General features: G+C 35.0%; 1 protein-coding gene across 2 annotated transcripts in view; it reads right to left on the reverse strand.

The window, feature by feature from the left end:
* Dhx15 (DEAH-box helicase 15) overlaps positions 1 to 17,071 on the reverse strand; it is a 40,388-nt gene that overhangs the window by 9,714 nt on the left and 13,603 nt on the right. For both annotated transcript variants that reach the window (XM_055623941.1, XM_055623940.1), the window contains exons 4-10: positions 11,816 to 11,975; positions 10,619 to 10,837; positions 7,174 to 7,341; positions 4,111 to 4,197; positions 3,240 to 3,389; positions 2,564 to 2,672; positions 1,799 to 1,990 (exon numbers count right to left, since the gene is read on the reverse strand). In XM_055623941.1, the coding sequence (XP_055479916.1) occupies positions 1,799 to 1,990; positions 2,564 to 2,672; positions 3,240 to 3,389; positions 4,111 to 4,197; positions 7,174 to 7,341; positions 10,619 to 10,837; positions 11,816 to 11,975 (1,085 nt within the window). The remainder of the gene's footprint in view (positions 1 to 1,798; positions 1,991 to 2,563; positions 2,673 to 3,239; positions 3,390 to 4,110; positions 4,198 to 7,173; positions 7,342 to 10,618; positions 10,838 to 11,815; positions 11,976 to 17,071) is intronic.

Consider the following 17,071-nt stretch of genomic DNA (forward strand, 5'->3'; position numbering starts at 1 on the left):
TAGTTATAAAAAGCAGTATCAAAATAAATACTTAACAAGCCTGGGACTTTTTAATATATTCTGAAGCTCTTATAATCTTACCAATAAAAATCATGAATTATCAGTTCAGAGAGAAGATAATGGGAATAATCGACAATGAGATTAAACACAGCATCAAATTACTCTTTCCCATACAGTTTTTCCCTTTAAAGATGCCAACGTAGCCAAATAAAGACATCAAAGCAATCACAGTAAACATTAATGGTCTTGCTTAATATAACTGAAGCAAGGTAACTCTACAAGTACAAAAACATCTCACAGCTCTAAACACTAAAATGAAATAGCCACCAGAGTTGAATAGGAATAAAGAGCCCCATAGGCTTGCAACTGAGAACCTCAAAGTAATGGGCAAAAAAAGCATTACAAGTTCTAACTACTTTTTGTCCTGACTTTCCCCTCACTGTGCACGCTCACAATGTCCACAAATGGCTTGTTTAAAAAACACTATGTTTATTTTCAGCAGTCTAAAGACAGCCAGCAGTAAACTTTTTCCTAATTACTACTACATATAAAACTAAGATCTAACTGGATGAGTTCAATCTCACAATGACCACTGTAAAGGACTAATATACTAAACACAACAACTGTACTGTTTACTGTGTCTGATATGAAAACCTACTTGAAAAGAAATTCTGGCAGTTAACACAAGCACACTTTTGCCCCAACTTTTCTCTAAAATCTAAAATCTTGGGAGAAACACAACTGGGAGAACATAACAAAACATATTAAGCAAGGCAGACAACAACCTACCACCACCTCTGCAAATGAGACAATTTATTTAAAACATTGATACTGCCCTGCCCATCTGCTCTGAGTCTGATCAGTCATAACTCTGCAAGAAAACATTTAGCTACTTAAGTAAAAGTCACACCATTAGAATATACCATACATCTGAGCTATGCCATGATTTTGTTTAGAAAACTTAATTATTCTTTAACTCCATAGATTTTGAATTTATGGCATTAAGTAATCAAGACCAATAAACCACTCTGCAATTAGAAGTCAGTTCTCTCCAGTACTGAAACTAGTAGTATACAGTACTATGATTATTTTTAGTTTTAAAAGACACACACACACACACAAAAAACCCCAAAAAACTTTGATTTCCAAGTTAGATTTAAGTTTTACTGCTACTAAGAAACAACACTATTTTCTCAATGTAACAGCTAATGTTTAAAAATTACCAAGTTTATCAAGAAGATTTATTTAAGTAGGTTTTTTTTCTGCCATTGTAAAAGAATATCAAAATCAGATTCTGACTTTTAAGTACCAAATTATACATTACTACTTCTAAATCACTAAATCAGAAACTCATGTTTGTCACTGAATACACATGTAGGTAAGGCTCAACTTAAATGTAACATCGGCTCATTGAACAATTAAGTATATCAAGTACTAACGTTTGTGTACTTGCAACAAACCTTTAAAATAAGACTAACGGATCTGAAGGGAAAAATGCAGTTACAAATGCATTCAAATGTATTCTTGTTGCAATTTCTAGTTGTACTCAATAGAGCCAATGTTTTACTATATTTTGTGCACAAAAACTTTACTTTTGTAAAAATTTTTATAAAGCTATTTACAAGGTATTTAGGAAACAAACTAAATTCCTTAAAACCATCTGTAAAATCTACTACCACATTGAATAACAGTAGTAACACCAGTACTAGTAGTAGTAATAATGGTAATAAGAACCAACAAAGGGGAAGTCCGCCCAAACTCTGAAGAGCTGGGCTTTTGGTCCCTCTCCCTCTATTACCTGACAACATAGCAGTAATAGACAGGACCTCATTAGAACAGTTGTAGTCACAACTTGCAATAACCATTTTAGCGAGCTGTGGATCTAGAGGAAACTCTGCCATCATGGATCCCAATTCAGTCAGATCTCCATCATCATTTAAAGCAGCCAAATAATTCAAAAGTTCCAGGGCTCTCATCAGAGTTTCAGGAGCTATGGGAAAAAGGTAATCTATTAGATGAGTTCTCTTAAGTAAGTAAAAACATGGCAAGTGCAAACTATTATAAGCAATCTCATTTTCATTTATTACCGGACCCAGTTCAGAACTCAAACTGTCATCAAATTCAGTAACAGAACACTATTCTAAATACTACACTAAAATGACTTCTAACCCAAGCACTGTGTCAAATACCAATACCTGTAACTCCTGCATATAGAAGCCAGGAGGATCAAGTCAAGTTTGTCTTTAGTAAGTAAGACAGAAATCAGCAAAAAATTATTTTCATAGAAATATTACATACTTTTTCATAAAAGTGTTACAATTTTTACATTGCCTTGCTCTAGCAATAATTCAATTAAGCTAAGTTCCCAGAATAACATCTAGAGAACTTATTTGCTCACATCACTGCCACCTTTTTAAAAGTTTTAATACTACCCCGTAAGACCTATCTTAATGTAAAATGGAGGCAAAAGGTAAAATGTACTTAATGCATATATGCTCTATAAGACACATAGAAAACGTCTCTGGTTAACAGAGCTGACAAAAAGTCCTGTTTTGAGTCTTACCTGGTGGGTCCATAAAATCAAAATGTACCAAATCATCAATACCAAGCTTCTTCAATTGTAACACAACTGATCCTAAGTTAGAACGCAGAATCTCAGGATAGGTGTTATCCTAATAAAAGCAAAAGAACATGTAATGATAATAATACCCTTGACACCTGCCTTCTTAACCTCTTGCTTTGGCATTACACAGCTTGTACATAACTATCTCAAGGGGAAAAAATACTTGAAATTATCCCCAAAGAAAAATCAGTTGACTTCTACCAATTGCATCTATGTTTTAGAGCTAGCTGCCTCAATTTGACATATTGAAAATAAAACAAATATATCAATATGTTATAACATAATTCATTTGGAGAAAAGGTAAGGAGCTTAAGGCTCTAAAAGAATGGTTCTCATCCTTCCTAACGCTGCAACCCTTTAACACAATTCTTCATGTTATGGTGGCCAACACAAAATTATTTCCATTGCTACGTCATTAACTATAATTTTGCTACTATTTATAAATCATGTTTTCCGTTAGGAGATGCCTGTGAAAGGGTCATTCATTCGATGCCCTTAAAGGGGTCACAACCCACGGGTTGAGAACTGCTGTTCTAAAATGAAAGAAGCTCTTTTTATTCAACTAGAATGTTACATTTACTCTTCTAAATGTACAAGGTATAGCGAAACTCCTTACCTGCATTTCTGTTTTATAAGCTTTCTCTGTGTAAAGCCTGAAACATTTCCCAGGTCTGGTACGTCCGGCTCGACCGGCCCTTTGCTGAGCTGAAGCTTTACTAATTGCTGTCACCAAAAGAGACTCAACTCTGATTCTAGGATTATATACCTATGGGAATGGAAACAATTTACAATTCTTTCTTCAGCAAAACATAAAAATAAACCCAACACAAACATTCATAGACAATAATTAATGTCAAAATAAAAGATAGTTTTGCTGACCATGGTAATGGCTTCCACACTGCTCATCTTATGATCTACCCTTCTTTCAGGCACTCTGGCTACCATTCCAAGATTGAAGCTAAATATCTCTAACATACAGAAGCTAAAAACATACAGATGGCTTAATTCTGTCTCTCTTCACTTAAACTTAGCCATATTCAGTGAAAGAAGAATTTTGCCTCCCCCCTAACCCAAGGGAAGAAAAGACAGGCAATTTAATCTGTTAAAAATAGGCAATAAATTAGCTACATGCATTCACTTTAATGGGAAAGTTTTCCATTAATAATATACTATAGATTACATTAGAACATGCTTACCGAAAGCATGTCTGAAAATAGAACATTTTATCAAGTATTCACTTAGAAGTGACTGGTGTTCCTTTTACCTAGAAGACTTAAATTTTTCCAAAAGTATGCTCAATATAAAAAATAAAAACTAGATTTACTGAACACAGCATTAATTTCTGAGAGCCAGACTAAACACAGGGATCATGTTAGAAATTTGAAAATGAAACCCAAATTTAGGGAAGTAATCCTTAAAAACTATTATAGCCACATATTTAGCACCCTCAGGCTCACACTGTGTAAAGTAAGCTTCAGCATAGTTACCTTTTGCTTTGCAAATCCAGGGTCAATCACAAACACCACACCATCTATTGTCAGAGAGGTCTCTGCAATGTTAGTGGACACAACTACCTGTTCAGAAATCAAGTAAAATTACCATGAATTAAAGCTAGACACTGTCACCAACAAAAGAATTTTTAAAGCAATAAATAAGAAATTTAAAAAAGGTAAGGCTTTAAAGACAAACTAAAAATACAATATGAATCATTTCAACTTATTCTCACAACAGCAATTTATCAACACAGCTTTATTATCAAGCACACGGATTTTTCAAATAAAAATGTATCATCAAAAGGCAATAGGCAAGTAATAAAGACAGCATTAAGCAGATAACAAAAATCTTCAAAATTCACATACCATGTATTTCTTCCAGTATTTTCAAGCAAAATACAATCTTTAAGTAGCATATACCTCTGGATGAGTAAACAGATAAAAGATTTACATCATATACAAAAGGGGATCTGGGTGGTGAAAAATGTCATGCTTGGAAAAGTAGGTAACTTAGAGTTTGGGCATTATATTCCCCTATAATTTCAATATTTAAAGACTATGATTTCCACAAGTAGCTAGCACCAAGAAAAGCAAGACTATGGAGTAGGGTTCCTTGCTCTTGATTAAAAAAAAAAAAAAAAAAAAAAAATGTATCTAGTCCAGTCAACAAAGAGAGTCCAAGAGAGCCAAGGCTATACAGAAAAACCCTGTCTTGACAAAAAACAAACAAACAAAAAAAAAAGCATGTAGCATGTATATACATATCTATCTATCTATCTATCTATCTATCTATCTATCTATCTATCTATTTTTTTTTAACCTAAAAACGTAGGAATACGTACATGTGGCCCTCACGTGCTTACAAATGGAGGATTACGCTAACTCATCAAGCTCCATTTCATTATCTGTTGCTAGACAAAAGTAAAGTCCCACAATGTTAAGTCTAGGGGCTTTTTGTTTGATAGTCACTAAAGACTCTACTACCCAAAGGACAGAATTTAAAAACCATGAAAGGTTTTAGGAACAAAAAGGCCAAATTAAGATTTATTCATCCCATAGACTGGACCACAAAATCTGAAAATACCAGTTGCAGCTAAAAAATACGTAACACCCACACACAAAAATGAATAAATAAATAAGTACACAGAGCTACTTTGTAACTCATCAAAATAAGATAAAGCAAGTAGTCAATCTGATCAGATGTTAACAGTTCACCATGTAATTCAGAACAGGTCAGCAAAGTGATCCTCAATTAGTCAAGGGATTCACATGACACCAGTGGGAAATGTTACACATCTTTTCTAGACTATAACTTTGTAGTAAGTGTTCAAATATAGCCTTTGCCAAAGTCTCAGGACTAAGAAACTTGTTTTGTTTTTTGAGACAGTTTCTCTGTGTCACCCTGGCTCTCTGCTTGATCTGTAGACCAGGCTGTCCTCTATCTCACTGAAATCCACAGGTCTCTGCCTCTAGAGTGTTGGGTTAAAGGTGTGCCCCACCATGTCCAGCAAGAAGCTAACTTAAGGTAAATTACCTATAGCACAAGATAAACTCTCAATTGGCATCAGTGCTAAAACTTAGTTACCCACAATAACTCATATCTAAATAGAACCAATATTTAGAGTTCACTAACTGCTCTTCAGATAGAATTCAGGGTGCTTGGACTGCCCTGCTTAAATACTGTTTAGCCACAGTCATCTATTTAAATAAAGCTAATTTACATTATTTTAGCCATCAGAACATGAAGTGTGTTCCTTTCCAATTTAAAGACAAGATTCAGCTTGTGCAGTTAACCATCTTTAAATCAATAACCCTTTCTTCAAAACCATGAAACCGTCTCCACAAGGGCCATGTTCCTTTTTATTGAGCAACCCATATTTTAAGGCTAACTAATAATTAGTAACTTAACTATAGGTTAAGGTCCAGAAAAGACCCCACCTAACTATTTTAGCCTGAAATGGTGTCTCATACTTGCTATTCCAACACTGAGGAAACTCAGATAGAATGACTGTTGAGACCAGGCTGAACTACAGAGCATGCTTGTCTTTTCTGTTGTTTTGTTTTTAGATCCTGGGCAGCTTTGAGCTCAGTAAAATACTTAAAATAAATCAACATTTTAAAACTGTAGGCATACAAAACACAAATTTAGTCCTCAGGCTCTTTCCGGATGGCATACTAACTATACCACAGAAATAATTCAACATGTCCTAGAGAATACACTGATGTCTTCCAATAATGGGAACTTGAACCCAGTGAAACATCAATTAGACCAGAAATTAATAAAAAACCTTCTCAAGTTGAACTTCACCCAGCTGGAATACCTTGTTCCCTTACCTAGGCCAACTACATGTCCATCTACCAAAAGAATGTTAAGGTTCCTGCCTTCAAGGAATTCATGTATTTATTCATGAATAAATACATGTGTGGTTAATACTTTAGATTCTGTATAGAGTCAATAGTTAACATTTGTTGACTTAAAAGAAAATTCTAGCAAGGGAACAAAGCACCAAATTAAAAAGAAAATCGCTTAGTTGCGAAGTTCTCATACACCTTATAGGTACCTGGCCAACTTCCCTCCCTTTCCTGGATCCTCCTAAGCATTCTTCTTATCTGCTAAGAACAAACTGCTTCTGTGGGAGGAAGTAGTTCATTTTCTTATAAAAGAATGCAAAAATGGCATTCATGTTAATACATTTCCCACTTACTTTTGAAATGCAGACTTTTGTCATGTCCTATCACTCCACCCTAAGTCTGGTGACTGCAGTGGTTGTGGTTTGTTGTTTTCCTTCTGGAGACAGGGTCTCACTATGTAGACCAAATCAAGGCTGGTCTTGAATTTGTGCTGACTTTTTTTTTTTTTCCAGGCAGGTTCCATTCAAACCCTAGGCTGGTTTTAAATTCTTTATCACCCTGCTTCCTCTGCCAGAAAGTATTAGAATTACAGGCATGTACTATGAAAGCTAGCTTATAATTTATAGTTCTTTCTTTCTAACTGGTATCTCATAACTTTTCTACTATCAACGACCCAATACGACCATAGGGAATATTGAATGTTACCTTTCTTCCAATTGCTCCATTCTGTTTTTTGGGAGGTGGTGGCTCAAATATACGTTGCTGCTGCTGGGGTGGAAGTGTAGAATACAATGGAATGATCTTAATATCACCAACTTCAGGGCCCAAATCATCAACTTCACGCTTTATTCGTTTACAAGCCTCATCAATTTCCTACCAAACAAAAATGTTGATTATGGAAACAATAATCATAAAATGAAAGTAGTCATCACTATATGCATTTCATTTGACATATCTATAATCTGCTTTTCTTTCACAGATAACCTATTTTAACCTTGTTGGCCAAAATTTTAAAAATTTCAGTGTGATTTTTGAAACCAACAAAGAAATTTTGATTTTGGTATTGAGACAAAAATTTAACTACCATTATTTGTATTCTATACCCCTTTTCTTGAAGACTCAAACATCCTAATTAATTCTCAACCAAATTTATTAAAAGTGAAATTTCTCACCCAGGAATATTTAACTGCATTCATAACCTTTTCATTTTCACAATCTAAAAGAAACTCATGTGTTAGATATTTTAAATAAGCCAACTAGGCTAATGTCACATATCACTAATGCAATTATATGGAAGAATTGCTTCATTGTACCTAATGAGAACAAGCACCTTTACAGTATCAACATAGATATTTCAGGAGAAAACTGACACAAATGCCTCAGAGAGGCTTTGGAATGTTCTCCACTAGGCAAACTAATCCAATGCATTTGTATTCAAATACAAATTTAAAGAAAAAAAAAATGAATGCATTTGAGAGAGCAGTAGTAGCTGCGGAGGCGGCAAATGGCTTAAAAAGCAAAGGTTGATGATGGAACAATAAATGTTCTGCTGAAGCAATGAAACTTCAATGTTTATTATTATTAAAACAATCTTTCATGTAATAACTAGGCAGTCAGCTATCCTAGCCAATAAATTGTGTCAAAGAGTTATCACTAAGAGAAAAAAGGAATTTTAGGTAAGTTGGCTTTGTATCAAACTAGGTTTCCTGAAAATGATTTAAAACCAACTTGCAATTGTTTCTCTGTTAAAGAATATAAAATCTGGGGCTAGCGCGGCAGCTAAAAGCCACTGGCTATTGCACAAAAAACCTGAGCTTGGTTTCTAGCAACCATATGGCAGCTCACAACTCCAGTATTTGGTGCTCTGTTCTGGGCCCCTGGGCACAGGTACAACATCTGATGCACACACGTAAATGCATGCATACATACAGGCAAACATGCATATACACAAAATTAAAATAAATCTTTAAAAAAATGTAAGATCCTTGGATAAAACAAACCTTTTGCCTATTAAAAAAATACCAATTTTCTTAACTATCATAAGGTTGTTTGACCGAAGAAAATTACTATTAAAGACCATGCATGGAGAGGACCTAAAACCCCTCCTCAGATGTAGCCCATAGACTCAGTCTCCAAGTGGGTGTCCTAATAAGGGGAGCAGGGACTGTCTCTGATATGAACTCAGTTACAGGCTCTCTAATCACCGCCCCCTGGGGGTGGAGGGGGGCACAGCCTTGCCACGCCATAGAGGAAGACAATGCAGCCAGTGCTGATAAGACCTGATAGGCTAGGATCAGGGAGAGGAGGTCCTCCCCTATTAGTGGACTAGAAGAGGGACAGAGAGGGAGAAGAGGGAGGGAGGATGCGATTGGGAGGAGATGAGGGAAGGGACCACAGCCGGGATACAAAGCGAATAAATTGTAATAAATAATAATAGTCAATAAGAAAAAAAAAAAAAAAGAACCCAAAGTTTAAGACCTCAAGTTTCTAGAAAATAAAAATTGAATACTATATATTTGAAAAAAATTTAGTCTTTTTAGAAAAAAAAAAAAATGTGCTTAAATGCTATCTAGATCAGAATGACCCTGCTGGCATGTAAATAGGTTATTAAAATCCCTATCAAAATGAAAAAATATTTTAAATAAAAAAGTAGAGCCCTGTATTTCAGATTTGTTAATGTCAGCACACATTAAAAAATAAGTAGTCAACCTAAAATCTACACATGTATTAAAAAACTTAACACAATAACTAAAATATATGCAAAATGAATCAGCTCAAAGTCTTCAAGTTAAAAACCATGAAGAGTTCACAACTACAACCTCACTTCATTTCACAACGTGCCAGCATACACCTGAAAACACCTTTCCCCAGTTAATCAAATAAACTGTACTAGGCTGGCTCAGGAAAAAAATACAACAAAAAAAAACAACCTTTCTGGTTATCTCCATGAGATCATCTTCTAATACTATTCAAATATGCCTCATCAAGAGGAAGTGAGAAATTGTAGAGACCAAACACAAAGGGACAAAATGAACACTACCAACATCAGCATTAACAGTTAGAGCATGAATGTTGTATAGATGCCATTGCGGGGGAGAATTCAACCAGTAAGTTTTGCAGAAGCTTTATGGAAATTTTCCACTTTAACTGCATAAAAAAGTTTGAGTAGAATCAAAGAAGAATTGCATTTAACACACCTTAGCTCACAAAAGAACTAAGGGTGAATCTCTACAGGGAAAAAATTTACAAACACCTTTACCTTAGACATTTGGCAATGTCTAAATGTTTGCTGGTTAGCCCCCACAAAATATTGCTGCATATAATATGAAAAGGCTGAGAGTGCTGATAAATGTCCTCCAATGCACAGGCACTGAACCAATACAAACATCTTCAACTCACAACAAACATAAATAGTATTTAGGCCCCAAAAATCATACTCTATAAGAAAACTATGTCCAAAGGCACAAATATTCAAAGAAATCCCAGAATTAAAAAAAAAAAATCACAAATTTATAGCTCTTAAACTGAATGGCATTTGATAAATTATCATCTAGCTAACAATTCTACAGGAGCTGGATACAATAAAAAGAGGTTTTGGTGCGGTGAGGCATACCTTTGGTTTGTATGAGACTAGAGCAATTAATTTTGCACCACACTGTTTAGCGGTCCTTACGTATCATAGTCGGGATATCTCCTATAACACTCCTCTGGAAAAGCAATTCTATGTCTTAAATGACCCACAGAGCTCGTAGGCAATATAGACTCAAACTTCATTCATTTTAAAAAGCACTGACCAAAAACATGAACTTTATTTAATAAATTCTCTTCCTTCAGACCAGAAATCTACTGACCTACTACAGACCATACTTAAGACATTCTAGATTAGGACTCAGACCTAATCTAAAAGGTACCCAACATTTCAAGGAACCATCTACCAATTCATTTATATATTTTCCTTCAGTATGCACCCCTTTGAATATGAGTATATTAAAAAGGTGGTTAAATACTTCAAATATTTCAAACAATTATGTTGAAGAAAAACTTGAAAGACTTAGTTGAGAAAAATATGGCTAGCTTTGGTCATGTAAGTATAAAGTTTCTGGCTAATAAAAATGACTACACAAAAACTACATAAAGCAAATGATGATACCTCTTGACCAGTCAAGAAAAGGAGAAGGTCTCCTTCCTCCTCTTCACACATATGTATCTGGATCACTGTTCGAATTGCTGCTTCAAGATAATCTCTCTCTGGTTCTGGAGTATAAAAAATCTCAACAGGATGTGTTCGGCCAGGAATAGTTAAGAGAGGACAGTTATCAAAGTAAATCTGGAATTTCCCAGCATCTAGGGTAGCACTCATAACTATAACCTGTCGGAGAAAACGGCATATTACTTTTATCTCTAAAGATTCTTCCATAATCTCAAAGGAAAAAAGTTAGTTACTGTTCTAGTTAAGCATATATTATCAACTACAGACAGCCTTTAATGCTAGGCTTGATGGTGTATGTCATCTTTAACCCCAGAACTAGGGTTACATAAGCAGGAGTATCTGTGAATTCAAAGCCAACCTGGTCTAGCCAATGAGTCCAGGATAGCTAGAGCTACATACTGAGACCTTGTCTCTACAAGACCTCCCCCTCCAAAAGACGGTCTTTAAAGAAAGATTAAAAATAAAAAAGAGGCCTGTGTAGTTGCACACACTTTAAATCTAAACATTCAAAAGCTAAAAGTAGGTGGATCATTGTGTGAGTTCAAGGCCACCAGGGTTATATAGTGAAACCCTGTTTTTAAAAAACAAAAATAAAATATAGAAAAGGATGAACTACAGTTATTTATATTTTTAAATACTAGAATACCTAATAAGCAATGTGTCTTTAAGGTCTATGTAAAGGATACATTCATTATATACTATGTAAGTAAAGAGTTGTTAATATGTAATAATACAATTACCGACAGATTTAACTATCTCCAAATAGAAAAAAGGGGGGGGGGGGACCGGTTGGGGAGGAAAAAACCCAACAGACGAAATTTTTGTCATCTCTTCTAAATTATCTTAATAAGCACAGCATATTTTGAAAATCTAAAGAATGCTAAGGCCTTTAGGTTGGCCACTGAGGTCCAAGGATCTACCCATGTCCACCTCCCCGTCGCGATTATTAAAAGATGCCACCACACTTACACAAGACTGCAAGCAAATGTTTTCTGGGGGCTGATGGTCCTGTGTACAGTTACTCCCACCATGTTATATTAGGGATCCAATCGTCTCTGACCTCTGTAGGCAACTGCACTTGTGCACATTCCTACACATGCACGCAAACAAATACTTAAAAATTTGAAAATTCTTTACCTTTAAATCTGATCTCTGCCTTACAACTTCCTTCAGAACACCCATGAGAATATCTGTAGCCAATGTTCTTTCATGAGCCTCATCAAGAATTATCACTCCATAACGTTCCAGGAGGGGATCATTCATAGCTTCACGAAGCAGCATCCCATCAGTCATATACCTATAATCACAAAGACAACATTAGTCAAAACTATGTGATATTAAAACTAACCACCCTGACCTAAGTAACAACTGCAAAAATTATAATACTACAACTAAAAAGTCTTATTATAAAATCTTATCAACACTGCAATATACTGAGAAACATTACTCTTGGGTAAAGATACATACAATGATCACATGGTTTCACACGAATGTTAAAATCAAATGTCACTTAAATGCATCTCTTTACAAAAAAAAAAAAATCCCTAAAAAATATTTAAAACAAGCCAATAAAAAGCTGTAAGTTGTTTTAATGCCATCACACTACTAAAATGCTACTATATGCAAAATGTACATTTTGAAAAAAAATGCAACCATAATTTTTTACGGTAATAACAATAGATGACAGCACAAAAGTCTACTTTGCTCCATCAACACCATCAATGAAATGACCTAAAAGACAAAATGAGTCCATTCATAAAGGCTATGGGAATGACCAACATCAGCACCATGAGAATGCTGATACTTAAATGTAAAATAAAAAAGCAAATGACACCAGACTGAATGGTGATTCAAAAAAGAAAAACAAACAAACAAACAAACAAACAAACAAAAAAACAGTCTAGAAATGCTTCAGAGAAGGCATCTGGAATCCAACCATAACAGAAGGAACCATGCAGAGGCGGTATCAGATCAAAGACTGCTTATATAACGTTGTAAGGGTCAGCTATGTCCTGTCCAATCCACTCTGGCCAGTGCTGTCAGTAATACAGAACAACTATCCTTAAATTTGGCCCCTGGACAAAAACATAGTATATATACCTTTACAAGCTAAAGTCACAGTTGATGGTCAGTTAAGTAAAAGCCCATTATTTTATTTAAAAATTTAAATGGTATAACAAAATCTGAAGCCATCACTTATAACTTCATTCTGGCTCTTTATCTTGTAATCTAACCATACCTAATCTTTCATGAACCAACCTGACTTCAGTCTATATCTCTCGAAGCAGTTAAGTTCAGCAATTGATAGCATACAACATAACAAACTCCTCTCTTTCATGTAAGAGTAATTCTAAATTTATTAAAACATTTGGCAAACAAGTACACCTTTGCTACATGCAGAGACAAGGATTTATATAGCACAGGCTGCTTCATTCTCATGCGCTGTTAAGAACCACCATACCTGGTCTCCATTTATACAGTTTGTATTTCTTTAGTGTTCTTTTAAAAATAAACTACCACCATTTCTGGAATCAACTCCAAGATTTAAGAACATGAAAGAAAAGTCACTGTCAATGAAACAATAACTGTCCTAACAATCAACCCTAGACTCTGTAAAAGCCACAATATGGCTCTAGAAGCCTTGAAATTTTTCATCTATTTGACGGCATTTAGCAATTGTTTTCAGATGTGTTACTGTCATGAGCTAGGCAATCCGGTGATGAAGTAATTGTAGGTAAGTGCCTGAGCTACAACAAAACTCACTTTACCTTTTAGGGGGACAGGAAGAACTGATTATTTCAACGGTATGTGCTCAAATACCTATCTATTATATCTTAGTACTATTTCTACATCTCTCTGGACTATCAATTGCGAGTCTTTCGATATGAAAACCTTCATTTCTGAAGGTACTTTAATTAGCAGATTAATCCAGTCTGTTATTTCCAAAAATTCACAATATGTTATTTGAAGTGACAACACATAAAACTACATCTATGTCAAATATCACGGGACATGACAACCTCTAACCTACCAATTACTAGATTTCAACTAATTCATATAAGTCTCTTAACTTGAACAGGCTTCCAACTATAATTATTTAATTAAAACCAAATAAAATAAACAAAAAGCCAGAACTGCTGAGAAGCACTAACCTAACTTAAATATTTTTCAACTAATATACAAATGACACAGGAAAGTGAGCAACAAACTACATGTAAGTTTCTCCTAACTAAAGAGTACTAACAAAAACTTCTGGACACGTCAATAAAGGTGTTTCTAGAAACTTTAAAGTGAAGGAGAAGACACACTGTAGATGTGGATGCCATAATGCCATAGGCTGAGGTCCTGGATTGGACCGGCTGCCTCATACTTCTGACCACCATGCATTCTTCATGACATAATCTATCCCCTCTTAAAAGGTAAACCAAGGCCGGGTTTGGTGGTGTGTGCATTTATTCCCAGCAGAGGCAGAGGCAGGTGGAAAATCTGTGAGTTCAAGGGCCGCCTGATCTACAAACCCTGTCTCGAAAAAACAACCAACCACAAAAATAGATAGATAGATGGATGGATGGATGGATGGATAGATGGATGGATGGATGATAAATAAAGGAAAAGAAGGTAAGCCAAAATAGTAAGCCTTATGTTGCCCGTTTGGTATATGGTCATGTCAAAGAGAAAAGTGAATACACATTAATATGCCTATATAAACAAGATTATAGAAAGCAATTTTTTTTAAAATTATAAAGAGTCAACACTTCACAAGACACTGTATTTTTAATATGGTATTCTTGGAGGATTGCTTTCAGCACAACAAGCACCTGTGAGGACTCTGAAGTATATAATATAAACTAGCCTAGTAGCATGGAACTCCAAACATTTTCCTATATATAATTAGTTTCTAGATGTACAACATATAACAGAATGCAAATCCTAAAGTTTGTATTGTTTAAGAAAGGAAAAGCCAAGTGTCCAAGTTTAATATAGATACCAAATTTTTTGAACTCTCAACTTTCACAAATGCAAAATGAACATGTCAACTCTATTCACTTTTCCATTACTTACCACACAGCCTTTAGTAATAGTATAATTTCTGGATGACAATAACAAACAGAACAAAGCAAAAACGGCTTTTATTTAGCAGAAAACAGCATGGTAAGAGACAGTCCCAAACTACGGTAGTAGTTCAACTTTACCCTGGGATTATGTGTGTATTAAAAACACAGGACTTTTGATGGGCTAACTCAAAACCTTTTATCATTAAATAAAAATTTCACGCAAACCTTAGCCATTTAAATGAAAGTTTTACAAGCTATTCTGGTGTTTAATATTAAGATTTTTTTTTAAAATTCATGTATATACTATCTCTACAGTGTTCTTCTACATGTAGGTCGAGGGCACCAGATCTCTTTAGAGATGGTGGTGAGCCACCATGTGGTTGCTGGGAATTGAACTCAGGACTTTGGGAAGAGCACCCAGTGCTCTTATCCTCTAAATCTCCTCATAAAGAGCCTAGTTATAGTTCCTTGGTTATGTTACAAACAAATCCAACAAGCTGAGTTTGGATAGTTAATAATCTCAATGTCTACATAGATATCTAGAGCCAACTGACTAAACAAGTATTTTGATTATAAACAGGTCACTCAAAATGATATTAAATGTATGAAAATCTCCTAAATATTAAGTCTATGGAAGAACTTTTCATCTTAATGTAAAAGCTAACATTACTACTAGTTCAGGGTAGCTTAGTATAATAACAAGCATTTCCTGGCAATTTTCACAGAATCAAGTTCAATATGACAAGAAGTAAAACAGTAAAGCACAGTGCCAACTGCTAGATTTGGATGCTCATCTAAAAACAAAATACACATACAAGCACACAATATTTTAAATATCTTGGTATTCTAATAAAGCAAACAAAGCAAAACCCAGGAAAACATCAACCCCTTGTGATATATACAATATTGATTCTTGGCTGAAATGTTTACCTAAACACATTGAACACACAGCTATGTTATGTCAAGTATTTATTTAGCCTATCTAAGACACCTAATCAAGAAAAGGCCTAAAAATTTAATAAACTGCAGATAAAACACCAAATCATTTTTAAATAATTTTACAACATCTACAACTCTGAAGTTTGAAGGCAATTGTCTTTTATTCCCAGAACAGCATAGCTGACGCTGAAGTTGTAACTTCTATACAGTATTTTCTAGAACACCGGCACTGTGTGAACAAAGTGAGCCTTTTACAATTAATCTTTTGCAAGTACATATATATTAGAAATATTCGTAGAAAATCAAACTGATAAAAGTCAATAGGATTCTACTTGCAGGAAGCAAAAAGTATTACCCGTATAAACCCATACGAACCTAAGTTCTGTGTAAGGATTAAAAAACCCAACTTCTGACCTCCACGAGTGGTGTGGTACAAGTTGCCTACACACAGGTTTAAAATAAAATAAAATAAATAAAGCTACTTGAAAAGTAACAATTATTTCAGTCTTTAAGAGTTGTTTGAATGGTCAACTAACCATTTATTCTTTACTCCCCTACCTTTCTAAGAGAACAAAGGTCAAACTAAACCACTTAGCTTCCTAAGTACTATACTTCAATTAGAACAGAGCCTACTACTAAAAATTACTCATAAATTGTACAATTGTGGCTTAAAGTAGTAGCAGAGCTGTTTTTACATCTTACCTCAAGCCCTTAAGGGTTTTTGTCTACATTTCATTCCACAAAGACAAACATCAAATTTTAATTCATGCTAAACTTTCTCAACTGTAATTCAATTATTATATTATATAGAATCTTATTACACTGCTTTTGTAAGAACCTTTTAATTACTTTAGCTGGTGTCTTAGCTACTTTTCTATTATTGTAAGAAGACACCAAAACCAAGGAAACTTATCAAAGTTTTTTAGAGGAGGCTTGCTTTCAGTTTCAGAGGGTGAGTCCATGACCATCACTGCAGGGAGGATGGCAGCAGGCAAGAGAATGCAGCAGAAGCTCAGAGATTACATTATCACCTGAAAGACCATGACTTATCCACCCCAAACAAGGCCACATCTCCTACAAGGCCACAATTCCTTAGAGGAGTCCTTTCCAAAAGGTGTAACTGGGAACCAAACAATTCAAATATTTGAAGCGATGGGAGCCATTTGTATTCAAACTACAGCAGGTTAGTATCATTCAACAGTGTATCAAGCCAAAAATTCCACCACTACCACCAGCAACAAGCGCTAGCCATGTTGCCTGCACACTACTAATGAGTGTCAGTAATTACTTAGGTTGTATACAGATCAACATACTCAGAATAACCCTTGAGGCAGTTACTAACCTTAAGACACCTAATTATCACACTGTAAGCAGCAGCGCTAGAACCCAATTCAAGACC

The sequence above is a fragment of the Psammomys obesus genome, unplaced genomic scaffold, assembly GCF_907164565.1.
Source record: "Psammomys obesus unplaced genomic scaffold, mPsaObe1.curated_primary_1811, whole genome shotgun sequence".
In the NCBI taxonomy this organism is placed as follows: Eukaryota; Metazoa; Chordata; class Mammalia; order Rodentia; family Muridae; genus Psammomys; species Psammomys obesus.